This window comes from Epinephelus fuscoguttatus, linkage group LG20, assembly GCF_011397635.1.
Source record: "Epinephelus fuscoguttatus linkage group LG20, E.fuscoguttatus.final_Chr_v1".
In the NCBI taxonomy this organism is placed as follows: domain Eukaryota; kingdom Metazoa; phylum Chordata; class Actinopteri; order Perciformes; family Serranidae; genus Epinephelus; species Epinephelus fuscoguttatus.
Window position 1 is genome coordinate 13,485,174 of NC_064771.1, and position 17,652 is coordinate 13,502,825.

Sequence of the window (17,652 nt, forward strand, 5' to 3'; positions counted from 1 at the left end):
GAAGGCTTGAAACTACCTCAGTACCACTGCCAATGAATTCAGTCAATTTTATAAAAATTTAAAGCATTCATTAAATCCGTTCGCCTGAGATTCCACAGCAGCATCACCTCCAGAGAGCACCAGTGTTTGGCTGGGTCATAGTAGGGAGATTGGAGTGTAATCCAGCACAGACTCCTGGATGGCTTTGCATGTTTTTAAGTCTGTCTTTTTCAACATTCATATGCCAATATAAAGATTTAAGCATGCTTTTGGTTGTTGTGATTGCCATGAAGAGACCCCCTCCAGGTAAAGCCATGGAAACACAAAGAGGGAACCTCTTATGTTTGAATCACAACATGAAGGAAGTGAGTGTTGTATTAGAGGGATAGTTAAACATTTTGGGAAATTTGCTATCTGAAATCAATTCACTTTCTTAAAGAGAGTTTGTATCCAAAGGTCAGTTCCACTCTCATGTCTGTCTGTTGTATAAAAGAAGTGCTCGAAGTTGAGGGGGAAAAGTGCCAATACTCCTTTCATTCATATGTTGGCATCTGTATTGGTGAGTGATGCGAGATGGGGCAATCGTATTCTGACTCAGTCCATGTCCTCTTTGCGAGAATGGAAACAGGTGAGCATCACATAGTGCCACTTGTTAGCTTACATAGTGCCCCCAGTGCCCTCTGGGTGATGCAGTTTATTGAAGGCCATTGTGAGTCACCCAGAGAATCTGAAAAGGAGAGGGCAGGGAAGAGTACCGGCAGCTTGTGAGAAATGCTGGTGCACAAGAGACAGACTCGGTACAGTACAAAGAAAATTGTCCAAGTGCTGGTAGTGCGTACCGCTGAGTACAGGCCCACAGCATTTTAGAAAAGGCTGCAGCCAGCAGCTGGTTTGCTTAGCTTCACAAAAAGACTGAAAGCAAGAGGGGAAAGCTAGTCTGGCTCTGATCAAAGGTAACAAAATCCATCTACCAACATCTCTAAAGCTCACTAATGAACACTTTATATTTTTTTGTTTATCCTGGAAGTCACTGCTCCTGGCCAAGACACAATTATAAAGATAGTCTTGAGCCTGCTCTTTGTTTAGCCAGGAGTAAAATGGCCAGGTCTACCTTGCAAAACAGGTTTCTAACCTCAATGTAACGGACCTTAACAAAGGCTACATAAGGAAAAATATAGAACAGTTGTCCTTATAGAGCCAACATAGCAATAAAAAAAACAACAACCAACAGTCACTCACTCTACAGCAGGAAACAGCACTTAAAAATAAAAGCTCTGTGCCAGAAATTGACTGTGCTTCAAAATAAAGTGTATTTTTAACACATCTGAAACATTGAGGTCTACTCAGAATGGACCCCTGACCCACTTCTGGACTGCGACCCACCAGTTGGGAACCACTGCCCTGTAATTTTAGCACAGGCCATCTGCTCTTATCGTTAAATATTTGATATAAACTGGTATCAAAACAGACATTTACTTCAGAGTGTTTGATAAATCAAGTTTACCATGATCACCATCACTGTTGTTATTACATAAGGAGCTTCTCCACCTCCTCGTCCTCCTCCTCCTCCTCCTTTATGGCAGTGTGTGGGCTCTTAAATGGGATGTGAATAAGTTAATGTATGAAGGCCGGTGTTGGAGCAACAGCGGCGCAGTGGCTCAGCTCACCTGTCAGCCGGAGATGGCGCTCTGCAGAAGAGGCTGTGACAGCAGGTGTCCTCCATACAGCACAGTGTGTGTCACAGCTGTCAGTCTCCTGACAGAGACCTGTCCACGCTGTCCAGCCTGGTTAGGCAGACAGGCCGAGAAACGCACACACACACAGAACAACTTTGCCATATTTTCATGAGCACACATGCACACAGATGTGAATAACACCGCGTCAAGGTTAGTTAGAGCTGATGACAATTGATTAGCAGGCTGGCAGGAGTCTGACTGTTTAGGATATGAACTGGTTTCACCCCCTCACTTTCTCTCCATGTCTCTCACCCCTCTTTCTTCCACCAACCCTCCCATCCCTGTCAGGCATTCCCTGAATCTGTCCCACTGTCAGCATCCATTACGTCATTACATTCATAACCTGGAGTGCTTGTTGCCTTTTGTGTGTTTAACGGAAACAGAGAATTGTATTTTAATTGCTCTCAGGCTGTACATAATATGTTTACATGATTTTCTATTGTCCATTTTTTACTGTAATTGTGTGTTATATAAGCTTGTAAATGCTCTTTTTGTGTGTCTTGTTTCTGTGTGTGTGTGCATGCTGCAGGTGGCCGAGATGCACGGTGAATTGATAGAGTTTAATGAGCGCCTGTATCGTTCCCTCATGGCCAAAGACCACCTCATTGTCCAGATGAGACAGGAGCTCATTGACCTGAGAGGCCCGGTAAGTGACTGGACAGACACACACACACACAGATGTCCCTTCTCATCTTATTTCTCTGTAGGTTTTTCTTTTCCCCCCAGCCTCCTGTCTCTTTCACCCTGCCATTTTCTCGGCTCTCCTCCTAGTGATTTTGTTTGATTTTCATCTCCACTTCCCCCCCTGTTTGTTTTGCAGGGGTCCTCTGCTCATTTTTCTCCACAGTCAATGGCTGCCAATAACGCTTAACTGCATTTTCCTTGAAGTTGTCTCCTGCAAGATTCCTCTGTTTTCATTTTTCGGCCGTGCTTCTTGCACCGCTGTTCCCGTAGATAATCTGTCAGTCAAACAGTGTGTGCTCACATCTTTCTACTTTTCTGTTGATGAGGTTTGATTTTCTGTAGGTGGTGCTCTTTTGGTGCCTGTTCAACACTGGTGTCCATCACTCCTAACACTAACTATCCAAAGTGTAGTTCAAACTAAGTACTTTTTCTCAGCACTTTCAAAGTGGTCCTCTACAACAGCAACAAACACACACACACACACACACACACACACAGAATGCCAACATATGGTCATGCTCAGGAGAGCTTGAAGCAGTATGGACACACAAACAGTGTGGGTTGATACAGCGGCAGTGATGGGAGCCCCAGGCTGAAGATAGAACCTCTTATCCCCAGCTTCAGCCCTGCTCTGCTGGACCACTCACTCTGTGTGTGTGTGTGTGTGTGAGTGTGTCCATCTCTGGCACCTGATTGCTGCATTCTTCCAGCTTTCAATAGCTGCTGCAGATGACCGAACCCTGATCACTTTCTCTCTACCTCTCAACCGTCTCTCACTCTTCCTCCCAATCCTCTATTACTTTCACAGTGTGTGTGTGTGTGTGTGTGTGTGTGTGTGTGCATGTGCATGCATCTCTGTTTGTGTGTGCCACTCTTGGAGAGTTTGATCAAAGCTTGCGGGCTGGAGACCCCACTGAAGAGGGCTGCGGTGACAGTGTTTCAGCCCAGGTTTAAATAGTCTCTCTGGGAGAGCTGAGAAGCTGACAGGCCAGCTCTGGACGAGAGATGGAGTAGAGACGGACACACACACACGCTCTCTTTTTCACACACAGACACACACTCATCCAGAAGGCCAACATCTGGGCCTGGTCATGTGGTTCCTCGAGGGACCTGGAAGCATGCAGAGTGAAACAAATCACAGGGTTGATGAACTCTCACACACAAACATTTGCATAAAGGGTGTCATATTAGGTAACCACTGCTAACTGAGGATAGTCATCAGCAATAATAGCGCTGGACACAAAACACACACGTGCATGAAGAGGCATTCCAGCTGTGTGCTTCAGATGAGTAAACAGGGTACTGTGTATTGCGGCGGTTCTCAGAGCCCTGTCAGATGAACTCAAGTAGCCCTTGATCAACACCACCGGTCATGTTCCAAATTTCTCCGTTTCAAATAGTGGTGGTTTTTTCATACAAGTGAACTGTGAATGTTTAGGTTGGTATGGTTTAGTTTGTACTTCAACCACATGGAGTTACAGGAACTGGATGTTTTAATCTTTTCCCTAGGTATTAAGCTATGAGCTTTAGCTATTCTAACCATAAAGTTTACTATTTAAATTGGTAATAGATTACTTTCAGATACAGTAACAATTTCAACCATTCATTACTTTAAGCTAACTGTTTAAACCTTTTTTCTACCGTACATTTAGCTAACTTTTTAGCATTTTAACTATTAGGTATTTATGATTTTCAATTACTTTTAGCTACTGCACCTATTCAGTTGTTTTTCTAGTGTATTCAGTCATTAACTACTACAGTCATTAATAACTTTTAGCCAGCTATTTCAGCTGTTGATTACTTTTAGCAAAGAACCAATAATGGCATTGTATTGTTGTTTTATTATTATCGATTTCGCTAATTGTTTCAATTGATTATTACTTTTCGCTATTTTACTTGTTTATTTATTACTTTTAGTACATTATGTTTCGCTGTTTCAGTTGTTAATTCATTACTTTAAGCTAACTATTTCAAGTGTTTTTTTTCACTTTAGCTAACTCTTTTAGATGTCTGTTGATTACTTGTAGCTATTTCCATTGTTTATTACTTTTTGCTAACTGTGTTAACTGTTTGTTCTTTAGTTTTAGCAAAGAGCTTACATGATATTGTATTGTTATTGTGTTATTGATTTAGCTAACTATTTCAACTGATTATCTATCATTTTTAGCTGTTTTAACTGTATTCATTTCTTTCAGCTATTTTAATTGTTTATTTATAACTTTTAGCTAACTATTTTAATTGTTTATTTATTACTTTTAGTTAACTATTTTAATTGTTTATTACTTTTAGCTAACTATTTTAGTTGTTTATTTATTACTTTTAGTTAACTATTTTAATTGTGTATTTAGATCTTTTAGCTAACTATTTTAGTTGTTTATTTATTACTTTCAGTTAACTTTTTTAATCGTTTATTTATAATTGATAGCTAACTATTTTAATTGTTTATTAATTTCAGTAAACTATTTTAATTGTTATTTATTACTTTTACTTGACTATTTTAATTGTTTATTTATTACTTTTAGCTAACTGTTTTAATTGTTTGTTTATTTATAACTTTTAGTTAACTATTTTGATTGTCTATGTTCTACTTTTCATTAACTATTTTAATTGTTTATTTATTACTTTTAGCTAGCTGTTTTAATTGTCAATTATTACTTTAAGCTAATTGTTTTAATTGTTTATTACTTTTATTTAACTATTTCAACCGTTTATTCCACATTTTTTTCTATTTCAAGATGTTTTTCACCTTAAGCTAACTATTCCAACTGTTCTTTCATTACTTGTAGCTAACTATTTCCATTGTTTATTACTTTTTGCTAACTATGTCATCTGTTCATTACTTTTAGCGAAGAGCTTTCAATGACATTGTATTGTTATTGTATTATTATTATTATTGATTTAGCGAACTATTTTAACTAATTATTCATAACTTTTAGCTAACTATTTCAACTGTTTAGCCAGCATTTCAAGTGGTTTGTCACTTTAAGCTAGCTTTTTCAGCTGTTTGTTCATTACCCATAGCTAACGGATTCCATTGTTCATTACTTTTTTGTTCTTTGTTCTAGGTGTTTTTGTTCTTTACTTTTAGCAAAGACTTTACAGTTGCATTGTATTGTCATTGCATTATCATTGATTTAGCAAACTATTTCAATTGTTTATTCATTACTGTTTATTTTAGCTATTTACTCTATTTTCAATAATTATTTTATTAACATTATTTTTAGCTAACTATTACAACTTCTCTGTTTGTTTGCTGGGTTTCGTGTGTTTTCAGTCAGTGTGTTCATGTGTTACTGACTCAGCTCAGAAGGAGAATTGTACTGTGTGGTTGACCTATGACTGCGTGTTCTTTACTGGTTTATTGTGACAATACATTTACTCAAGTCTTTTTACGTAGTCTCTGGAAACTGTCACAGTACCCTTTGGTTTGGAATAACTTGCATGTTGGACACCATGTGTATGTGTCTGTATAAATGCTATATTTGCACATTAGTTTGTATTGCATTGTAATAAATTTCTTTCATTTGTTTTTGTCTTACTTGTTATCAATCTCCCACTCTCTAATCTACTCCAGGTTCCAGGTGATTTAAGCCAGACGTCGGATGACCCCAGCCTGTCAGATTTTGAGACGTAAGAATATTTCTCTTTTATTAAACCTCTGTTACTCTCTTCCCCTCACCCTCTTTCTCTCACTTCTCTTCCGACCTTCCCTCTTTTTATATTAATTAACTCTTACCTCTGGAGTTTCTCTGGGTTTGTACCTTGCAAGAGCTACTCAAATAAAATATCTGTTCTCCCAGTGTAATTGTATCTATAAGATCTCAAGTTTACCTGTGAACAAAGCTTGAACACTGTTTGATTTCATACATTAATTGATTGCCTCCACTCTCAGATCAAGACCAAATTAGATTTGGAGGAGTTTTACCAGAGTGAGCTGTAATTTGCTGTAGTTGTCCAAGCGTTGCGCTGACGCACTGTTGATGTTGCTGCGATAATGATAATGATGATGATGATAATGGCGACGACAGTGAGGCAGTGACAGTGAGTGGTTTGTTGTTTGTGTCACTCAGGGCTCATCGCGCTCTCATCAATGTGTGGATCCCCTCTGTGTTCCTGCAGGGCAGAGCTGCCAATGCCTACCATGTCTACCAGGTACGTTCAGCCTCTTTAATATCTATGTATGTCCTCTGTTTACCAGGTAAAACTAGCAAGTCACTCACCGTATGACAGTACTTGCTGTTGGAATATGTGGGAAACTTTACCCCCAGGACTATGAAGCTGATGAAAGCAAAGTAGGTTTCTGTGATCAGTTACTTTGAGTTAAACCAAACAACAGTACAAGTTCATTAAGCCAAAGAGCGGGGTAACAAATGAGCAAGCTCTGAAATAATTAAACATTAAACCAAGTTTGCATTAATACCTCATTATCAGTGCTCATTAGGATTGTTGCACTCAGGGCCTTTTCCCCTAGTCAACTCTGCTCAAGTGGTCAAACAAAGCATTTTGCTGGACAGGGACAAACATGATTGTAGCCATGCTAGCAGTGTGTCCTGCTTGTGAGTCCACCACTGTGGTCCACACTGAACTCAACAACTATTTGATGGATCGCCATGAAATTTGGTGCAGATATCTACGGTACACACAGAATGATTGCAAGTAAATTTGGAGATCCCTGACTTTTCCTGTAGCACCACCAGGAGGTCAGAGTCATCACTTATCCAGTTTGCCATATTAGTGATGTAGGTGGTCCTCTGACTTTTCCTCTAGAGCCACCATTAGTTTGACATATGTTGTTTTGTGGAGTCAATTGTCTCAATTATTGAATTATTGGCTTTAGACTACTAATCTTGTTTTCTAAAGCCTGTCATGTGAATATGTGAACAGATCGTTGTTGGCTGAGAGTCCATGCAATGTCTTTTTTCAGTTGTTCCCAATGAGGACAAAGTGTATGCAGCCTCTTCGAGAAAAGGTTCTACGACCAACGTCTTTGTCAGAGCGCTCCAACTTTTTTGTTTAGCTGCTCAGAGTGCTTGCAGTAAAAAATCTCTGACCTTTTTGGAAAGGCGCTGGTGTTGTCACTGCTGCACCTTTACTATCTATCCCGAGCTTTATGTCAGTCATAAACTACAGCAAAGACAGAAAAGCACTTTTGTGGGTTCAGATCGGCTGGACACCAAATATTGCTGGTACCACACGCCTTGTAAGCTTGTTGTTGTCTGTGTAGTTAACCCTCTGTTGACGTAGCATTACCTTAGCCACCCAGCTAACGTTAATATCAAGATAGTGTTGTCATAGCAACAAAACCCATGGACAGCGCTACATCAAAGTAGTTCTCTGGCACTCTTCCAGCACTTTACTGTTAGACAGAAAGGCTATATGGACGCAGGTCCTTAGGCTTAGAAATGGGTTGTCTAGAATCTGTGCTGTGACAAAACATTTCTAGACTCAAATCAAAATAGTGACTGCACTTCCCACTTCTAAGTTTGTAACCGAACTTAACTATATAGTTTAGAGAATGTTATAGAGGCGAGACTGAACAGACAGAAGGGCAGAACTCAAATTACAAATCCGTCTGCTGCTTCAGCACCATGGACAGCGCCAAGGATTTATCCCCACACAGCACAGTTAGACTGCTGATATTTCAGAGCCATGGTCAGAGCCATAGATTCAGACTTGCACAAACCTTGGTCAGATAAAGGATCAATAATTCAGGCCAGCTAAACTAACTTATTCAACTAAGAAAACCCTCTGACCCCACACTCTCCAAACTACTACTGGATGGAGACAGATGGCCTTCATATTACCTACTGCTTGTGATATTTACAGCAAAGATAATAGCACATTTCCACTTGTGCCAAGCACTTATCTAAGTAAGGTGTGTTGGGAACTGAACTCGAGAGCGGCTATTGCTGCTTCTTTTTGTATCTGTCAAGTTATCGAGCAAAGTAGACAATGGCGGCTCATTCCCTCGGTGACTGTTTTACTGTGTCTGTCACATTAACAAGGTGTTACACCTCAGCTCCCTCACCGCAGCCGTCCACTGGTTCCCCCGTCTGAGACAGAAGCACACACACGCACACACACACGCACACTGAACGGTCCCCTGGTTCAGCTTTGTGAGACAGACAGAGAAACACACACACATACACACACAGTGGCACTGACACACGTGGATGTAGTGGGACGAACACAAACATCATGTTCACTGGCTGAAATACGACACACACTCAGACACAAGAAAACACACACATACCTGCTCATAGGGATTTACAGAGACTGATACAAATGCAAGTAATACACACACACTCACACCAAGTCATGCGTTCACACATGGATACACACACAAACACCTGGATGGATACACACACATGCAAGCTCAGGTACAGTAGACACTTCTTTATGCTTTACAGAACCACTTGACAGAATAACAAACACACACACACACACACACACACACACACACACACACACACACACACACACACACACTGTGCTGTTATCTGCTCTCTAGCCAGGAGGTACAGCAGTAACGTTAGTCAGGGGAAACCATATGGGACGGGAAGAGACAGGTGACACATCCTCAGCTCTAAGTGATAGTCAGGACTGGCTGGCTACCGAGCTCAGCCCGCCTCACCTTATACATAATAGATGTAAATTCAGAACTCGGGGCTCGAGCTGAGAGCTGTCTGACATCTTTTTGTCTGAAATTATTTCAGGAAAGGACAGAAGCACAACAATGGCAAATAAGGTGCATTGTTTTAGTCCTCTCATTCCTGTCATTTACATCTTTAGTGGTCAGTGTCCTTTACTGATTCTGAAACTGAAAGATCCTGATAAATATATCTTGGCTCTTGTGAACACATCTGATTTAATGATTTAGAATTGGCATATTCTGGCATCCGTGGTGGAAAATACTCATGTGGAAGGCAGCTCAATTTTAAAATTGAAGCACAGTGTTGAGAAAGTGACTTGTTCCCTGCACTTTGGGAGCTTATTCGTGCTGCACGATTTACAGGTGGGTGCATTATGACAGTGCTGGCATCAAAGCAGAGTTTGGGAGGATTCATTACAGGCTGATGTGGTAAACTAGCTTCAGTGTATCATATCTTCTCATTTATTTACATTATTTTAGAGTAATACAGGTAAGAATTTAGATTTTCTGAAAAGAAGACACTGATTTTTCTTATATCTTCAAAGACTGTTCTAACCTTCTGGTGGCAAAAATGCTTCAGCAGCTGTGTGACAAATATGATCATAATGTGTGTCTGAAGTTGTGCCTTTTTTCCTAATCCAAACAAAGATGGAAGCCAGAAATTGCACACCCTTTTTGCTCACTTTGTACAGAGGGAACCAAAATTATAAAATGCATTGATAGTTATCTTGCTTCATTGGCTTTATAGATGTTTCATTCCAATATTTTATATTTTTGTATGAAGTTACATTTTACAAAAAGAGCAAGGACATATGGTAGTTGTGGCTACCTGGATGAAGAAACAGTCCAGATGGTTAAAAAAGACTTCTAGAAATTCTTGAAATACCTTCAGAACAGTGGTAGGTGTGGTGAAATGACGAAGACTGCTAGGTGTTTAAGTTTTATACATTAGATGGTAATACATTAGAGCAGTGGCTCTCAAATGGTGTGCCGCGACACACTGGTGTGCCATGATGCCAGTCCAGGTGTGCCGTAGAATTTTATGATAACCGTACATTATTATTGTGATATTCAACTGGGCCTGTACAACAAGTTATGAATTAGTTTTTTAATTGATTGTATCAGTATGTTGTGAGCACCCATTTCCCAATAAAGAGGCAACTCTAGATAATAAAATGTGATTTAATTCAATTTAATTTAATTTTATTTCAATTTTGTTCTATTTCATTTTATTTTATTTCACTTCATTTCATTTTATTTTATGAAAAAAACTTTTAGGGAAACGTACAGTATTTGTCGCCATTGGCACGTAGTAATTCTAAATGTGTGACACAACAAAAGCCCTGATTGGCAGCCAGTGTGAGGGATGATAAAATTTAAAAGGAGAAAGCCATGAGTGGGACAATGGAGTGCTTTATTGTGCAGAGCAAATTACAACAAAGCACCAGCAAAAATGACCTCCCACTGAAAGAAAAGTGAAAAAAAAAAACCTGTAAAACAATATCATGAAAGCTACCTGTCTTATTTTTTCTTATCTTTATTGACTTAAATCATGATAAGAATGATAACATACGATAAAGAAGCTATGTGTACAGATATTAAATACAGGAGTGCCTTGAGATTTTGGCTTGCCCTTTGCCTTGGGCAAAAAAGTTTGAAAACCACTGCATTAGGGCCTAAAAGCACAGTATTTGTTTCAACATTGGGGGAATGCATATGAAACGGCGGGATTTGGACACTTAATTTCCTGCATTCTGGTGATTTTTATGCTCCAATTTGTGCATTTTTTTGCAGTAATTTATGGTGTGTATGTCTTTAATTTTGGCAAAAAAAAAGAAGTCCTCTGCTACTTATGTGTTTTTATTCGAGGGGGATGAGGCTCAAACTGGGGCTCATCTCCAACATTAAGGTAGAAATTTCCTATTAACAAATAATAAAAGGAATCTGTCTTCTTGAGGGTTCTCTTTTCAAATGAATTTGATTTGATAACTAGTTTGATTGAAAATATGTGGAACATATTGGAGTGTGCAGATATCTGTAATGCTTTGGGCAATAATCAGTGTCCACCTGCAGTTTTACATTCTTGGACGGACTCCAGCATCGAACCTGAACATTTTCCATGTGTTGCACCGATTTAGCCTAATTTCTCCCTCCCAGTAACGGTCTGTGAGACTGCTGTCCAGCCCTGGAGCTGGTATAAAGCGCAGCCCATCTGGTGTATTGGATACTTCCCTTCCCAGAGCTATATTCGTCTAATGGCTCCCTATGGAAACAGCTTTTGTTCTTAGACAGGCTAATGGATGGCCAAGGTTACTGGAGTCATTGTTGTTAAGGTGAGGTTGTTGTGGTGATTGAACACCGAGCCAACAGTCTTAAAGACCAGAGAGTATCATGAGGAGAAGGCAAGGGTCTCTTTAAAATACCCTCAAGCGGTTGCATAGACTTTTTAGCTCAGTGTTTTTCTCCTTCTCTCTGTCTCTCTCACACACACACACACAGACACACATACACACACACGCATATGCTTGCAAAATTGAACCAATGATGAGAGCAATGAGCCATAGCCGAAGCTAGAGAGGGTTTTGGGAGGCTCGGAGAGTGAATGGGATTTTCGAAGCCGGAGCCTAAGTTAGGTCACAGCAACCTTGTGGTTGAAAATAAGCACGCTAACAGCTCTACGCTGCCGCTAAACTCACCCAGAGAGGAAAAGAGGCTGATCTAACCTCCACCTCTCACACTGTGTGTCCCTTAATGTCTGCTTCTTACTCTCCTGTCTTGTTCTCCTGCGTCATCCCTCCTTCTCTCTGCCCTTCTTTTTCAGCCTCCTTTTCCACCTCCCCCCGTCTGCCAGATTGCATGGCATTATGGCGCCGCTAAAACGGCTTGTACTCCATTTTCTCTCTTTGCATTTCTTCAGAGCTACTTTCCTCTCCAAGCTTTCCGAAATGACTTCCATCTAAAGCTCAGTAAGGCCTGTGGGATGGATGACGAGAGTCAGACAGAGATGGAGAGCGGGAGACTGATGGATTTGCTCCATTATCAGTCGGGTTTTGCTCTTTTGTGGCACGCCGTGCCTCTGGGCCTTCATCCCTCCATCGCTCCATCCCTCCCTGTGCGTCTTTTCCCCTTCTGAACTCATAATGAGAGAATTATACCGGCCGCGGCACAGTGTCTCCCTCCCACACAATACCAACAATAGAGGCTATCATGAGAGGAGGGAAGGAAGCGTCCTTTGCACGCCGTCAACGAACACAGGGAGTCATTTGGTGTGTGCAGGAGTGTCTGTGTTTTCATTACCTGTGTATTTTATTCTGGCAGTGTGCCGTGAAAAGAGCATCAGTCAGAAGCTGATGAGGAACTCTTTTCTTTTCCAAAGAAATGGGGTTCTGGCTGTTGTATGTTATCAGGATTGAGTTGTGTGTGTAATAAGCAGGTTAGTTAAAACTCATATAGAGAAAAAATGTGGACTTTGGGAATGCTAAGAACTAAAGGAGAGGTTTCTGGGTCTAGGGATGGCAAGGACAGTCGGTTGGAGGGTCCAGTTGGGTTTGGTCCAGACTGAAATATTTTAGCAACTGTTAAATGGATTGCAGTGAAATTTGATACAGATATTTGAGGGCATCTAGTAATTACTGTTTTTGTTTTGTTTTTTTTAACCAGAAAAATCAGTCGTCTTTAATTACTCCAGTCAAAATGGAGGAAAAATAATTCCCTCTGAGAATATGTGGGCCATGTCCTAACAGCAAGCAAGTGTCCAACCTTTGTGTCCCGTAGCATGACTGTGAACATGATTAGCATTACACTTGCTAAACATCAACATGTTAGAACTGCCATCGTGAACATGTTAGCATGCTAACATTAGACGCTCAAAACACTGCAGTTTATTACAGCCTCACAAAGACGTTCATGTGGCTGTAGACTTCAGCTGTATCTTTTGGTTGTGGTACCGAACATGCTACCTTATGTTTGATACTTACATTTTAGAGTTAAGGCTTGTTTACATTCCCTTTATGTACAAAAATAGATATGTTCATTTCAAATGTCATGACTGTCTCTGCCCACATTCTTCGTTGTGTCCTTTATGTTGGCAAAATACATCCAGTAGATGGCACCAGAGGGCCGAATCAAAGGTTTCTGACAATAGAAAGAAAAAAAGACGAAGGTGGAGGAGGTCATAATAATGCAGAGGCAGTGTTGTGGATAGCAAACGTTTGTGAGGCCATCGAATACATTGCAACAAGTGGACAGAGAATTCTTTTCACTGTATTACCCATTTGTTTGGTTGCACCGTTCGAAAAATGTCTAGCTATGAGTGGGTCCAAAAAATCAGGCCGGATCCTACATGAGCCTGTACGGTTCCTGTCCAAGCTTTCTCCCAAGCTTGACCCATGGCAGCAGTTTTGGGCCCAAGCCTGATTAAAAGCTCAAATTACTAAAACATTTATTACAACCTAAGGGGCTGGCGCGTTTCCTTGCACCACTCTCCTTCTCTACTGTCTTCTGTTATTTCAGTAGTCTATTGTCTTGTGCATGACAGGTTCGGCAGAGCAGGCTGCGCCGCTCGGTGTGCCTAGTGCGCACAGAGGTCAATGGTGATGAGGCACGCAGATGATGATCCCAGCTTTTTGCTGCATGCTAGGCACATCTCTCCCACGGCTGCTAGGCAGAAGCAAACACTGCCAAACAAGTTGCCTACCCCCTTGTCTTTCTCTCATTTTCCGTCCCTCTCCTATGCACTCCATCCCTCTCCCCCTGTTCTCCTCTATATTGCTTTGTTGTTCAGTCACTTTTCCCTTCTTCCTCTTAGTCATCCCCTCTTTCTTTCTCTTTCCCTCTTGATTCAGTCTAGTAAAACCCCTGCCATTTCAGCATGAGAACTTACAGTAACGTGTAAAAAAAAAAAAAAAAAAAAAAAAAAAGGGTAAATATGGCGATACCGACCTGATTCACAACCTGGTCGGGTCAGGCCCAGTCAGGCTCAGGTAAAGAATCAGAGCTCTACTATGGTAGTATCTCACTTCAACTACACTTTACTGCCCCTACAGTCTCCAGTGGTACTGCTTCATTTTGTCCATATTCATTAGCTTTCAGAAAATGTGCCCAAACATGGATGAAATGAACGCAGAGCAGGGACAGAAGGCTCCATCTGTGTCCAGATATGTATTAACATAAATGAGCCATTGAAAGATTAATATGCCTTTTATATATGCTGGTTTATCAAGGGCAACACATGAAACAATTTAACTGCAGTTCCATGCTCGAGACACTACTCACATTGGCACAGTTGAAGTTCTGTGAGAGTCACTGAAGTTCAGCTGGTGTTCATATACAACGCAACTTTAAAGACTTTAACTCTGATTCGTGCTATTTGGCTGAAGCTATTTAACATTTTTCTTGTCAGACACTCTGGGGTATCCCTGCTGAGAAACTCCCTGCTGTGCCGCTGTCTGATGGGAGCTTTCAGGTCGTTGATTACTAGGTGTCATACCTGTGGCGTCGCAGCAGCAGGAGGGATATACTCTTCGCACAGCAGCTGACACCGTTGAGCTATGATAAAGTTTTGTTTGCTAACAAAGACGAGACAGACATAATTGTGATTACTTGTTGACTTGTGTGTAGTTGTACGATCTGATTGAGGTTCTGAATAACTTCACAACTTGCGTGTTGTGTGAACTCACTAATAAATGCCGTCTCCTCTGCCGAATTAGGGCGTCGCTATCCAGAAACACTTCACACATCATTTTACACCAGAAGAAGGGAAAGCTGATATACACAGAGCTTTAAAAGGCCTGATTAGAGACCGCTCCAAACACACATACACACTGCTAACACGCCAGTGATGATAGGGCAGCGTGAAGCAGAAAGATAAGTCACCTTCATCTTTTTCTTCTTAATGACTCAGCTGCAATGGAGCTAAATGTTATTTAAGAGTTTTGGTCCAACAAACTCATTGTGTTTACTGCCCCTTTCATGGATTTAGCCCTTCATCATCATCCATCTCTCCACCTCTCTCCCCCTCCTACTTTACTCTCCTTTCTTTATTATCTGTCTCTTGTTCTTTTTTTATCAATCAGTCTCTTCTTTTATCCTCCGTCTTTCATCTTTCTGCTCTCTTCTTCTCTCTTTTGTCAATCTTCTCCCAATCATTTTCCATTCTTAGACGAGGCTGGGAGAGGGTGGTGTTGCTCCTGATGATGAGTTGCAGGGCAGACCCTCCCTCCTCCCACCGCAGTTTGACAACAGTGAATCACAAATTTGTCTTTACACCACTTCCCAGATGAAACAAAGGCCAACGCTTCTCGGATGTGTTTTATCCGTGGAGGAGAAAATGAGGGACTTTCCATCACAAACACCCTCTTGTCCAAATCTGCATGTACTTGTGCATCCATCCATCCATGCATGCGCGTACAAACACCACCTAAGCACCGAGCATAAATGAAATGCAGTGTGAATGAAGTGAATCGCAGCGTGCCGATGTTGAGAAGTAGCACCTCTCATCTACAACTCTGTTTTACATATACATTTGATAGATATACAGTATGTGCATATATTCCAAATGAGCAATTCTCTTTGATCAGCAAAAAGCTGAGCCTATCATTTCTGCACGCAGTCACTGCAAACTTCTCACTATTTTATTTATGCAAATGAGGCTAGATATAATGTCTATTGTAACTTTTCTCTTTCTCATTCTTTTCCGCTCTCTGTCCTTCACACTGTTTTTGTTTTATGGAAAGAGCTGGACTTTATTTAAGAGATACTGTGGGTAAAAATGTGTCCGCTGCTTTTTTTTTTTATTTAGTTGACTCTACTGCATATGCTTGTCTTCATGCATAGTACAGTACCTTTAACCTGTTTGTGTACTCCGAGAGAAAGAGAATGATAGAGGCGTCCAATTAATAGCGGTTACATAAACCATCTTTCGCTTCCCTGCGCCTCCCAAAGCCTTTAATATGCACCATATGAAACCACATAAATCAGCCACTCAATGAATAATTGAGACGTCCTCATTGACACTCTTTCAGATGTGTGCACCGCTGCCTGCAACGGACTGCCGTCCCCCAGAGAAATGCAATGCGGGCAATGTGTTAGCACCCTTAATTTCTATATTAGCTATTGCGTATGGCCGGGTTAGCCTGGGAGACTTGTGGCCGCTGAGGCAGTAAGCTTTTACTTCCAGACCTGCTCAGTGTGAGCTGCTCTGATTAGCCAGAGGCTCAGACCGCATGGTGATGGGCTGCTTTAGCTATGCAGATGAGATAATACATCCATATGTATTAATGTGAACTTTGAGTGTGTGCAGTTAGCTGTGTGCCGGTGTTGCATTCAAAGACAGATAGATGTTCTGTTTTTTAATGTAATACTGATGATCTTATGTGCATTTTCTCTATATGTGTGTGTTGCCACGCACATACAGGAATCCGAGTGTGTGCGGACGCGCATGCGGGTGATTATGGTTATGATAATGGCTGGTTGGCGACAGAGGGAGATAACTATTATGTTGATGATGGTAATGATGAATGTTTTACAATGATGATGATGATAATTACAATCGTTGTCTTGGTGTTACATCCATCAGTCATAGATTAAACACCCTCGGGAAGACACAGAGGCTGCTTTTACTGCTGCAGCATGGGTAGCGCATCAACTACAACATCAGTGTGATTTACATTACATTTCCATTTTAGGCACTTAAGTCAGTGCTCTTATCCAGAGTGATTCACAATGGGGAGGTTGTGGTTCAGTATCTCGTTCAATGGCACTTAAACAAGATGCATAACTGTTGATAGACATGTGTTGGCAAAGGGCTCCAAACTGTGACCTTTTGGCTAATGGGGGAGGATATAATAGGGCCTGTAATGCTATACAATACAATGTACCTGCAGTAAATACCTCTTTGAGCCGAAATGATACTCAATTTTTGAGGCCTTTATGAATATTCACACTTAATAAAGACATAAAAATAAAATAAAAAGCACCCTCTATTACTGTAACAAACTTTTATGTCAACATACCCAATTCTGGAGTTATAGCAAGGAAAATTTGTTTTAATGAGATACATTATTTTTTGTAAAACCATGAGAATGTTACACAATGTAACAAGATAAAGTGATATGTTGTTTTCACAATGAAAGTCCTTATAAAAAATAATTTGGTGTATAGTAACAGAGAAAAAGATATGTGACTTTGACATGAAAAGTATCTTGTTTTAACATGAAATGGGTGTTTTTATGTTGTTATTTCTGAGAAAATTAAATGTCAGTTTAAGTTGTTTTCAGTGATAATGTTTAGTTAAAATACAACGATTGTAAACTTAATCTAAAAATGTAGAGAATAAAACATTTTGCACTTTAAATCACAAGTTCCATCATGGTATTATTACTATTATTCGTTCATTCATTTTCTGTAACTTATCTAGGTACAGGGTTGCAGGTGTGCTGGAGCCTCTTACCCAGCTGTCACTGGGTAAGAGGCTGGGTACACCCTGGACAGGTTGCCAGGCTATCACAGGGCTGATACATTAAGACAGACAACTACAGGCAATTAAGAGTAACCAATTAACCGTACGTGCATGTCTTTGCATGTGTGAGGGAACCAGAGAAA

At 40.6% G+C, this 17,652-nt stretch overlaps 1 protein-coding gene across 1 annotated transcript in view; it reads left to right on the forward strand.

The window, feature by feature from the left end:
- The window catches only part of snx29 (sorting nexin 29), a 195,763-nt gene that overhangs the window by 118,070 nt on the left and 60,041 nt on the right, over positions 1-17,652 (forward strand). Inside the window, exons 16-18 of the mRNA XM_049563223.1 lie at positions 2,245-2,361; positions 5,974-6,029; positions 6,470-6,551. Coding sequence (XP_049419180.1) covers positions 2,245-2,361; positions 5,974-6,029; positions 6,470-6,551 — 255 coding nt within the window. The remainder of the gene's footprint in view (positions 1-2,244; positions 2,362-5,973; positions 6,030-6,469; positions 6,552-17,652) is intronic.